The 12,496-nt window shown below is 42.8% G+C and overlaps 1 protein-coding gene across 2 annotated transcripts in view; it reads right to left on the bottom strand.

Moving 5' to 3' along the window:
• Positions 1-12,078, bottom strand: part of bcl11ba (BCL11 transcription factor B a) — a 46,130-nt gene extending 34,052 nt beyond the window's left edge. For both annotated transcript variants that reach the window (XM_053335455.1, XM_053335456.1), the window contains exons 1-2: positions 11,828-12,078; positions 1,345-1,836 (exon numbers count right to left, since the gene is read on the bottom strand). In XM_053335455.1, coding sequence (XP_053191430.1) covers positions 1,345-1,836; positions 11,828-11,882 — 547 coding nt within the window. In that variant the 5' untranslated portion in view covers positions 11,883-12,078. The remainder of the gene's footprint in view (positions 1-1,344; positions 1,837-11,827) is intronic.
• Positions 12,079-12,496: the final 418 nt, after the last annotated feature.

The following is a 12,496-nucleotide window of genomic DNA, read 5'->3' as shown; positions in this document are numbered from 1 at the left end:
GTGTCTTGACTGGTTTGAAAGATAACTGCTGGTGCTTTTCCCCCCGCAGCTGCTCTCCTGCTAAACTGCCTCTTTACCCCACTGAACGGGGAAGAAACTAGCCACTTTTAATCCCTCTTTCTCTGTCTTTTTTTCCTTCTCCTTCTCCTCTCATCGTGTTTTTTTTTTCCTCCTTCTTTTGCTTATTTGAATTTTAATGAGCTTTTCACCTTTTTAAGCAGATGGCTTAGGCCGGATTTCTCCATGAAAGTCGGGGTGAGTCTCTCTGTCACGTTTTGCACAATTTGTTTCAACTAGCCGAGTCCTTGAGGGGGTTTAGGGCTTTGAGTGGGTAATGTGCCTGTCTCTCCCCTCTTTCTCCTCTCTCCCTCTCTCTGTTGTCCTCTCCTTCTAATGAAATGAACATCTCTCTTTCTCCCTCACTTGCTCTCGCTAGAGAGGATGGACTAAGTCTCAACAGGATGCATTCATGAAGGCTGTGGAGGTACAGTTCTGTGTGTATATTTGGTTTAGTGTTGACAACAAAGCTGCATGATTGGTACTATCCAAAACATCTTGCCATCCCTCCTTCTATCTCCTCCTTCCTTCCTTATGGAATAGTTCTTTGGAAAAATGCTCATTACCCTATTTCTGAAAGTGAGATAAGAAGAATGACCAATCTCACGTCTGTGCTTTAAGTATGAATCTTGACACAAGATGTAGATAGCCTAGCTTAGCATGAAGACTCAAAGCAAGGGGAAACAGCTAACCTAGCTCGGGGTTAGTATGTCTAATGTGTACACAAAGAGAAATGTAATAAAATATATACAATTGTGTGGTTTTGTGGGGCGCTATTTATTAGAAGCAAACAACAGCTGTGTGGCCCGAAGTCTTTGTCACCAAGAAGTTGTCAGGATTGGTACCACCATCGTGCCTGTACAGACCCCGAAACCTGAGCTTACCAACAGTATCAAGCAATCCATACTATAGACGGAGACCCTGCATAGAGGTGCTAGAAGCAGGGTCCAAAATGAACACCCGCCCAGCACAAAAACATCGGTAGATGTTCTGTTTGGCGAATGAATTTCTACAGTGAGTAATAATAATATCATTCTCTCCATTTCAAATGTATTTTTAGCCCAATCCGTTAAGAGAACTCAGCAGATGGCTTTTTTAGGAAATAGTTCCCACCCCTAAAAGCACTCATTTTTGTTATTTTACATTTCTGTTCATGTTTTCGAGGTATTAGTTATTGTCCTTACTTCTGCTGATAAAGACACAGATAATAAGATTGATATTATTTCTCATCTTGCTCTCAAAATGAAGCAGAACTACTTTCACAGAGTGTGTGTTTGTCATGCCTACCTGCCGGTGTGTTCTCCTGCTTGGGGCAAATTCCTTTGATGGGCGTCCTCGCTCCCCTTTCGCCTCCTCCCCTCACTCCCTCCACCTCCTCCTCCTCCTCCGGTGTCACCTGGATGCCGATCTCCACCGGCTCCAACACCTTCCTCAGCTCCAACCGCTGGGCGTGGTGATGAAGGCTCTGCAGAGTCGGACTTCCTCCTCCTCCTCCTCCCCTGTCGTTGATCTTATCGTAGCAGCCATTGGCCAGCAGCGGCGTCTGGCACTGTTTCTTCTTGTGCTCGATGAAGAGGAGGATGTCGCCCAGCGGGAAGGTCATCTGGCACTGGCCGCATGTCAGCAGGTCGTGGTCGGCGTGGAGACCGGGCGGAAGGGCGTGGGCCAGGCTCGGGTCCAGAGGGTGGGGAGGTAGGATGAGCGGGTGGGGGGGTAAGCTGAGCGGATGGGGGGGTAGGGAGTCAGAGAGCAGGCCGCCATCTGGATGCTCAACCTCTGCTGTCCAATAAGAGAAAGAGAAGAAAAAATGATATCAGAAGATTAACACCTTGTGACTCTTTGTTCATTTCACATTGTTAAGTTGGATGCTTGGAGATAGATTGGAGAGAAAAGAGAAGAGAAGCTGGTTTTGACTCCTTGAGCAGCAAAAATGAGGAATGCCTTTAGCAGCACATGTTAGAGGGTTGTTAATGAAGGTGTGGGAGAAGAGAAGAAAAGACAAAGGTGATGTAAGAGAGGTACAATCATCAATCATCATGTTCTAACATTTTTGGCTAACGATGTGTACCTGCAACCTCACTTCACCAGTTTCCAGATGTCTTCCAGTGGTGATTTTTGATTATTTTATTTTATTAATTGTCAAAGTCCTAAAAGAAGTTTAAATTATTATACAAGAAATGAGATACATCTGTAAAAATAAGCATTTCAAGTCAAATGTATCTCGTGATCCACAGGTTGGACACCACTGATCCATGTGTTCCCCAAAACTTCTTAGTAAAGCTGCGGTAGTCCGTTCTATTTCATTAACACAATCATTTGTATGTAAAGTGATATATGAGCATTAAAGATTTACCTAGCTCAGTGTTACAGACCTTTTAAAAAGGTCAGGCTTCCATCCTCAGATGTTGTTAAAGCTGTTTGCTACTGTCAAAAGCATTCTACACACTTCCTGTTCAGGAGGAAACAGCAGACAGCAGATGTGTGGAATGTAAAAGCTTTCATGAGACGGGCTATAAGTGAGGGATCAGTTTAGATTATCACTTAAAGAAAGCAGCGGAGTGAAGGAGTGAGGAAGTCTGGAATGGGCTGGAGAAAAGAAGTGAATCACAGAGGTAAACAGGAAAAGAGCGAAGTTATAGTCATCTCTCTCTTTCTCTCTCTCTCTTCCTTTTAATATACTATGATGGATTCGCAGCAGGTTGGCCATTTGTCTCAGCCTCCACATTAGAAATGCAAACAGATTTGGGATGTCAAATGCAGATGAAGGCTCCAGATGGAGCAGCCCACCTCAGCATCTACCTGCTATAGGTCTGCTTTTAAATACAACACTGACACACACTCTGCTTCTCACACTGGAAACACATGCATCAACCCCTCAATACATTCTCTATGCCAGTCGTTCTCATTTATTATCCTGAACTTCCCAATAAAAGAAAAAATAATAATTAGAAATATATTTCCCTGTTTCATCATTTTAATCATGCTGTGAGCCCTCAGATGTATTTTGGGACCACACAGGGGTTCCAAACCCTTGATTGGAAACCACTTTTGTATGCAATTTAATTCTGATGAATCACTATTATTACTCGTTGTAATGATAATAGCAATACAAATACAATTATTAGTGCAACTAATGCTGCAATTAATAAAGCTAAGATATATATATATATTTATATATAGGCACATATGCACAAAACATAGACATCTATATACAAATACATAAACTAATGTCAATCAATGTAATGTAAAGAGGTCAATTGAATGTATCTATATTATTAATCATCATCATCCAAAAACTGTAAACAAATAAAAGTGGAAGGTTTTATTTTTAAAACTTTTTAAATGTTTAAACTTTAAATTAGATTATTATGCAGCTGCAGCTACAGGAAGGGTGTGTGTGTGTGTGAGCGTGTATGAGAGCAGGTGTGTGTAGCATCAGCCACATCTCCTTCCCCTCCCTCTGCATGTGTGTGTATGTGTTGCATGTTTGTACTGCGTGCATCGTGTGTCATAACATGTTTGTATGCGCACGTATACCTCGTGGGTACACATGCACAAGAAGGCATGGTGTGTGTGTGTGTGTGTGTGTGTGTGTGTGTGTGTGTGTGTGTGTGTGTGTGTGTGTGTGTGTGTGTGTGTGTGTGTGTGTGTGTGTGTGTGTGTGTGTGGCCTGCAGGCTGCAACCATCTGTCCTCCGCTATTGAAATGAGAATCCATGTACACCATTTCTCCAGTGATCAACATAGGAAAGAATTAAAAAAAAACCAGTGAGCTGACCTGGAACAAACGCTGACCCATGCAAACTTGACTTCATCTCCATGACGATCCGGTACACTCGTATGATAATAAGTCAAAGACCAAACCTCAAATACGCAGCTGACTTCCTGTGTGTGTGAAGATCAGCTAGAACACCATCTGATTCCTTTTGAAGCCGCACAAATATTTCAAATTCACACCGGCGGCACACTGCAGGTATTACTGTTTCTTATCAATTTAATGTAAATATCAGCGTGTTCACATCAGCCAGAGCCAGCTTGAAGAGATATTCAAAGACAAAACATCCGAAGACTAAATATGCATTTGCTTGTGGTTTCCTCGCTCATAATTATTGAGCGGCAATGGAGTCGGCGGTGGTGTATGTGTGTATATATATATGTGTGTGTGTGTGTGTGTGTGTGTGTGTGTGTGTGTGTGTGTGTGCACGCAGATGACAGATGCAAAGGAGGAAAAAAAAGCGTTACTTTTTGGCCTGATTTACCTAAGAAGGCTCGGGTGAGTCAGGCAAGAGCGCTAATAGGATTTCCGTGAACTGGGGCTGAAGAACAAAATAAAGCAAAAAAAATTAAAAAAAATAAAAATCAAAGGAAATGGGGCGTCTAAAAATGAACGGCTCAGAAATAACTCTTGACGAACCATCTACAGTAAGGCAACAGGTATTTTGGGAACTAAAGAAAATAAAAAGTGATGTTCTTCGGTTGCTGTCGTAGCCAAATTTTGAGGGGAGAAGTTTTGAACGTCTCTGTGAGGGTTTGGCTTCCTTTATTTAGCGCCTATCAGTGTAAATGTGCTGCTAATCCATCTAGAACCTTCCCGCGCTCCACAAAACAGTCAGATAATGTTCACAGACATAAATGGGAAAGCGTATTAGAGGCAAGCTGCTTCTCAAATATTTGTTCGCCGCACTCCTCCACTGTTTTTTAATGACATTACCCTCTTTTTCTTTTATTTTTATACCGTCATAACTTCTCCCATTCCAGCTGATGAAAGCCCTGCAAATTGCTCCTACGAATGAGAAAGGTTCTGCCAGTTAAGACCAATGATAATGATGTGTGTATGTGTGTGTGTGTGTGTGTGTGTGTGTGTGTGTGTGTGTTGGAGCGAGCAGAGGTCTGGACCGGAATGAAAGACTCGATCAAAACTGTAAAAACGAGACTTTACTGCTGCGTTTTAACCGTTTCCTCCACCGCACTCACACACATGCAGAAAATCAAGATTAAAATGTTTGTGGGTGAGACTTGCACAGAACATTCACACACATACATATCTACACACACACACACACACACACACACACCGGAGTTGTCAACACTCACAAAATACACAAACACACACGCACACCTGCAGTATCACAGTCATTTGGCGCTCTCAATCATAGCCACACCTCGACATCTTTCCGAACCCAAAAAAAAACTGATGGTGTCTGCATTTGCACACACACACACACACACACACACACACACACACACACACACACACACACACACACGAAGTGCAACAACGGCTGGGTCACTACAAGCTAAGTTTTAAAGGTGTAAACAACCACTTTCTGTTCTCTTAACCTTTAAGAATTTGAAGGCAGCGTCAGTTATTCACTACTGAACTAAAAATGCTTTTCTTTTCAAAATAAGAGCTGACCCCCCCCCCCCCCCCCCCAGGCTGATTAATGGTACAGCAGTACTCGAATGCAGCTTTTAACAAAGTGGCAGAGCGTAGTCGTTGTCTCACGCTGACTAGACCGAGCTGAACACATGAGCTGATTGAAGTGACGTGCCACCACAGAGACGGTTGAAGGAGGCTTCAGTTCACTTTCACTAACCAGAAACCGGCTTTTTATTTCAAGGCAACACCCGTGAGATTCTACAAAACCTCAGGGCTGGGAGTTACACATTACATGATCACACTAACACACATGCTTTATGGTGTAAGTATGCTTTGTTGAAGTTATTAATTTGCTTAAAGATATCTGTCGGGTCATTATAAACATAAGAAAAGGACAATTTTGGAGCTGTTTGTCAGTTAAAGTATCATAATTTGTCTCTTTTCGTAGAAATTCAATATAGAATCCAGCAAATTAAACTTTAAAGAGACATTAAATTAGTTACTTTTATGCTTTTTGTATAAAAGTACATTTTATCTTCTGGTTCAAGTCCTTATTCACTGTGGACTATCAAAATAAAAGCCTATAAAAACATGAAAAAGTGCATTTTACAGCCAAGATTTGACTTCAGCTACAGTATCATTAACAGTAGTTGAGGAGAAGCTTGTTAGTACTCTCAGTAGAAACAGAGGAAATGTCATTGAATAAATATGGTACAGTTATGACTCACAGCCTATTTTCAGATTTGACCTGATTTCAAATTAAAACCTGTTTTTACCTCCGAGCTAATTCAAGTTCATCATGAGTTAAATCCTCCCCTCCCTCCCTCCCTCCCCCCCCACCCCTCCGTTCTGGTCGAAGTCAGGATTACCCCCGTCAGGCCGAATTTTGGGCGACGGATCAGACGCAAATTTGCAAAAATAATTCTGAACATTTGTTGGAGGCTGATTGTGGCATTAGATGGATTCACATGTGACAACACAGAGAGCCGCAGAGCGTTCACATTCAGTGGAGGAAAATCTCTCAGTGGAAGGAAATCTGTCAGGGAGCCACCTGCCTGGGAGGCGCTGTGGAAGGAATGAAGCGCTCCTCATAAACACAGTTACTTATAGGGCTTCATCCCAACTTAACAAAAGCTACAAACCTTTACAGATGAGTAGGAAACATTCATTTGAAGTGTTTTTAAACTGATGCTTTTAACTTCAACTTTATAATGAATGTAAATATAATTTGATTTTATTCTTTATTGTGATAGATTAACTGACTTTAAGAGAGTTTAGAGACTTTGCTGCTGTCGCTTTTAAAATTGAATTAATCAAAATGAAGAAAAGTGTATATGTTAAAACAAACCATAGGATCATTTTTTATCATTTGAATAGAAAACAAAAAAAAGCAAATTATACTCAAAAGTTTGAACAAAAAAATGGAAATGTGCTAAAAATAAAGAAATTAAATGGATTCTAATCAGTTACAACTGTTATAACTTGTCAATCTGCTTTACTATATAAATTAACTTCACTGCACACACACACACACACACACACACAGAGTGGTGCTGAACGCTATAGATGTCAGTCAGCCGCTGTCATGAATTTACAGTACGCGGTGTAAATAAAAAGTGAGACAGACGGTGAAGTACAGAGAGTGCAGGTGTTGACAGTTAAGAGGTGAATGTGGTCTTTGAGCGCTGATGTCATCTGATTAACACACACACACACACACACACACACACACAGTAGGCACTCACTCGCGCTCCTCTACTACCCCTCTCACTGGCAGAGCGAGCAGCACTGACAGCCTGAGAGCTCCCCCTAGCAGGAAGAGAGAGAGAGAGACATAGAGACAGACAGAAAGAGAGAGAGAGAGAAGAGGAGGAGGAGGAGGAGGAGGAGGAGGAGAGAGGGATGTGTGGTGTTGAAGGGCGAGCGACAACAGACAGACAGCTCACCAAGCCTCAGCTGAGCAAACCAACACTCTGGTATGCAGGCTATGGTAGGGTGTGTGTGTGTGTGTGTGTGTGTGTGTGTGTGTGTGTGTGTGTGTAACAGTAGTATCAGTAGTGGGAGAATGTGTACAGCCTGCTGATCAACAAAAATGAGTTTAGGCTTGCTCTTTGGGAACTGGAAACCTTTGTCCTGGGGATTCATGGACACACACACTCTCTCACACACACACACACACACACACACACACACACACACACACTCAGCAATCACACCACTTCTTTAGTGCTGTAATTATGAAGATTTTTGACATTTTCCTTCAAATTTAACAGGTCATTTCAACCAAATTAAAAACAAACCCACACTATTTTCTCACTTTGCTGTTATGATGAACATCATTTAGTTTGTGGTGTTTAAAGCATAAAAATAAAAAACTGATTTCTTTATAGCAACTAAAACTGTCATCAATGAGGAAAATAACTTACCCTTTAAATATTTAACCCACTGCACTCTCTGCTCTGCTTGTGTGTGTGTGTGTGTGTGTGTGTGTGTGTGTGTGTGTGTGTGTGTGTGTGGAGGTATCATTACACGTTCATTACAATCAGTTCTGACACTTAATAAAACACAGTGAGGAGATGCGTTTTTCATTTATGGCATTTTTTTTTTTTAAAGGAACACCTCATCTCGAGTGCTTCCCTGCATATAAAAGAAGGAGTTGCTAGGTTCTCTCTCTCTCTTTCTCTCTCCCTCTCTCTCTCTCTCTCTCTCTCTCTCTAACAAAGACTTAGCCCCAGCAGGGTGCACGGCTATTTGACAAGCCAAAGGGAAACATGCATCTCAAGTGGGCGACTGCAATTTACACGCAGCCCTCTCTCTCTCTCTCCTTGTGTGTGTGTGTGTGTGTGTGTGTGTGTGTGTGTGTGTGTTTGCGGGCTACAATGGGAGCTCTCGTCCTGTTTGTGTCTCTTCACACTAAATCAGCCTCTCGGAGGGAAGCTGGGGTTATTTGCAGTGAATGAGAAGCAGAAGGCAACGTCTGCACCTTCGGGTGTAAACTGTCTCGGCGTGGCGACGCCAAAACACACACCGAATCCGCCTGACGAGACCAACAAAAATACAGACCCCCCCCTCTCTCCCACTCCCCCCCCCTACCCAATCCGACGAGTGTTTCCCCACACCGCACTGAAACTGAACCCGAAATACTGGTGAAGATATCCCACTCAGGACGGATCGTTTAGACTTCTTTCTTTTCTTTTTTTTTTCTCTCTTTTCTAACGTGCCAGGAAATGAGTGTGAATTAGGTGAGATGTAAAGCGTGCAGTGCTGCCTCTGTGCTGCACAATCACACATATTTACTGCAGAGGAAGATGATAAACATGCAGGGAAAAAAACGTCAGGGCCTCTTTTCACTCTTTTTCAACCAAGTGCATTGATTAGTTGATTCCAGGTTAAAGCTGTTTATCCCCTGATTGATTTCTCTGTTTAAATCAGTTCTAATCGCATAGAGAAAAAAAAAGAAAAAAGCATGGAAACAAAAAGAAGGAGGGATTTTTTTTAAGCTTTGAGAGGACTGAATGATGAAGAAGAACAAAAAGGGGGGAGATCAGCTTAGTTTTAGGAAGCTGGTGTTAATATTGTGAGCACATAGTGTAAGAATGTAGATACCATGAATGAGGCCTAACCAAAGTCCATTTAAATAAACAGCCATTTAAAGAAAACACAAAAACCTCCTTTCGCTCAGGTGCAGCAACTGTTCTGAAATGTGTGTGTGAGTGTGTATGTTAGATGCATTGTGTGGTGAAGCCCAATTTTTTTTTTGAATTCCCCCCCGATTAAGGAAAAAAAAAAAAAAACAGGACGCGGGTCACGGGGCGCGTTTTATGACCTGACAGCTAGAGAAGAATTATGCGGACTTTGGTGACGAGGATTCACATGTGCTCATTTGCATATGTGTGTGTTGTGTTGCCTTGGCATATATATGTTCATGCAAACCTACTTATGCAAACCAAAATCTGTGGGTGCGTGCATGTGTGTGTGTGTGTGTGCATGTGTATGTGTGTGTGTGCTCCTGTGTGTGTGTGTGTGTACTCAAGCATACTAAATCGGTGAGCATCTCTTACACATAAATTATGGAATGTATAGCACCTTGCTGCAGCCTGAATGGTTGTAAATCAGACAGTAAGACAGACAGGCAGGTCAGACCTGCTCTGCGGATACAACTACATTTAACACTTCGCACACACTCGCTCACGTACACACACACATACACTCTCACACACACGTACACGTTGAGGCAAAGCAGAGCATGGAAGGTGTTGAGCTTATTTATTAGCTTCCATCTTCTTGCTCTCTCGTCTTTCCACAACTGGTGACTGTTTGTCTGTCTACCTGTCCGTTTGTCTGTTATCGTGTTCTCTCTCTCTCTCTCTCTCTCTCTCTCTCTCTCTGCTGCGGGAGCTGATGTCACAGCAGAGCATGCAGTGTGCACAATGTGACCCATTTCTAAAAAAGGTAGAACCGAGCACACACTGCAAAGCCTGCACAAGCTGCCATGCACAAGTTGTATAGCTCTGTTAAGCAAATCTCTACTTGTTAAGAGGTGATTTGACATGGAAGCCACATAGAGTGTCTCCTATGTGTGTGTGTGTGTGTGTGTGTGTGCGTGTGTGTGTGTAGCAGCACCATCCCATAAAGAGCCAGGCCTTTTTGCAACATGGCCCAAAACGTGGGTATGGAGATGCACACATGCTGGGTCTCTACTGTAAATATGGGTGTTGTATTATGTTATACACACACTGAGCCACTGACGTACACACACACACACACACACACACACACACACACACACTGTAGTGTAAATGATCTGATCTGGCAGCCTTCAAATAAGACAAGTCTCCCCAAATAACCTCAAGATGGAAGAAAGAGAGTCACATGTATCTCCACACTGAGCTGCACCTTTCAAATGTTTACATCTGTGCACATCTGGATGTCACCTAACAGCCTCTTTCACCTGCATCCATCCCATCATTACTTATATTTTAAGCTTTCAGTATAGTTTGAGGACTAGTGGAGGTCTGCTTGCTCCTGATAGGACACATCAGCTAGAAAAAAAACTGATCTGAGGCCAGAGAGAAGAGAAGAGGGGAAAAAAAAGATTTGCACTGCTGAGAAGTTGAAACGGTAAAAAGTGTGTGCGGGAAAAAACTGAGTGTGAAGAGTTTGTGTTGAATAAGAAATAGCGGCTGATATGGAGAGGAAGAAAGTTTCCCTCTCTTTAATAAAATAAAAGTATTTCCTAACACCTCCTCACCACCTTCAATAAACATCTTTAAGCATTAATATGTTATATTTGAAATCAGCTCGCCTTTTAAATAATAGCGTCACTTATTGTACTCTACATTAAAGTGCCGTGAGGGGAAACCCTTGGATTTTTTTTTTTTTTTTTTTTTTTTGCGCTGTCGAGGCGTGCAGGGTATTAAATAATCCAAACCTACCATTAATATTACAACCGGGGGGTGGAAGTATAAGCTTTGCATCCATCCAGCAGGAAAGGAAAAAAACACACCATGAACGGGACTAACTAATTAAACCGAATACACGGAGGCTGGCATGAAGCATTAATGTGTCTATTAAAGATTCAATAACCTCCAGAAAAAAAAGAGAGAGAAAAAAGAAAAGTGTTCAAACCTGAGGCAGAAGTGCGCAGAGAAGAATTTCAACTTAAAATAAAAAGAGTTGAAACGTGAAGTTGAATTGTTGTCTGTGGCGTTAAATGAGACTTTTTTTCTTCAAGTAAAAGATGAAGAAAAATAATTGAGGTGAATTTAATCCTTTAAATGACTCTTCTTTTTGTGTCGTTGAAATGTGACGTTTAATATGTTCACCGGGAAGGAGCGATATTTGTTTGTGGAAGTGCGTAAAAATAAAGTAATGAGTCCATTTAAACTGGAGAAAATTGCGATTATATTTGTATTATTAGTTAGAAATTAAGTGTAATTTCCTCCCTGACGGCAACAGTGGTTGTAATTTAATTGCAGCAGAAATCTTACTAAAGAATGGTCTTCATAAACTACGAGGACGGCTCTTTGACTTCTCCGTGAAGCTGCTGTTAAAAGTCAAACACACACAAGCCAAACACTTTTCCACTCTCTTTACTCCATGTGTAATTTTGCTCTAATAATAGCCAGCTATTTATAGACTCTAATAATCAGATAAGTAAATTAAGGCCTTTATCTAATTTTGTCAATATATCAGATGAGGAGAAAAAAACTGGCCTCCAAAAGACACTTGTACAAAACTTTCTGCTCCAAGTCTGAAAATGAGCATTTTTACGCACCGAACATCCAGAAGAAAAATCAACTCAACTTGTCAAAATGACATCGGAGAGAGGGAAAAGAAAGAGAGGAGAATCCTGTGCTGTGATGATATGAATTTCTGCAGGTATACTTACGTGTTATTTCTCTCTGGGACAGGTGCTGTGGGTTCCCCTGCTTGCGTCGGGACATCGCCCTGGCATTTACACTGGCATCGCCCGGAGAGCGGCGCTGGAAGGGTCGGCTCTCCTCCTTCTGCTCCTGTATACCGGCCGCAAACTGACCCCAAAAGTGGCCGCTCGCTGGCCACCACAAAGTGACCGCCGTGCGCTGGCCCCAAATGTGGCCCTCGAAGTGACCCCTGCGCGACGGATCTCCCTCCAGCGGGAAGCGGCTCCTGCGCTCTGCGGTGACCGGCCGTGGCGCAGCGCTGGGCGGCCGGGCGCTCGGTCGGTGCTCGGTGCCAAAGTGGTTGCGCGCCTCCTTTCTACAGTGGAAGCGAGGAAGGAGGAGGATAGTCCGGCTTTTCTTCCGCAGCTTATCAGAGGAGAGCGGGGAAAGGAGCGGAGCGGAGTGGAGGCAAGACACGGGAGGTCGGCGGTCACCTCCTGATGGTCAGTCACTACCGGTGTCCACTCTCCGGCCACCTTGGACACCGTGCGTCCCTGTCCGGAGTAACCAGGTAAAAGAACGCCAATTAACGTATGAAAGTGTGTAAAATAGGAATCCAATTTTCTTCTCTGCACTTCTCGAGGTGTCGCCAAGTGGTGGGCACTTCTTCTGCTGCACTGGCAGTGCCAGCCAGC

This window comes from Scomber japonicus, chromosome 16 (assembly GCF_027409825.1).
Source record: "Scomber japonicus isolate fScoJap1 chromosome 16, fScoJap1.pri, whole genome shotgun sequence".
NCBI lineage: Eukaryota > Metazoa > Chordata > Actinopteri > Scombriformes > Scombridae > Scomber > Scomber japonicus.
The sequence above is the reverse complement of the archived record's forward strand: the minus strand, read 5'-3'. Positions and strand labels throughout refer to the sequence as shown.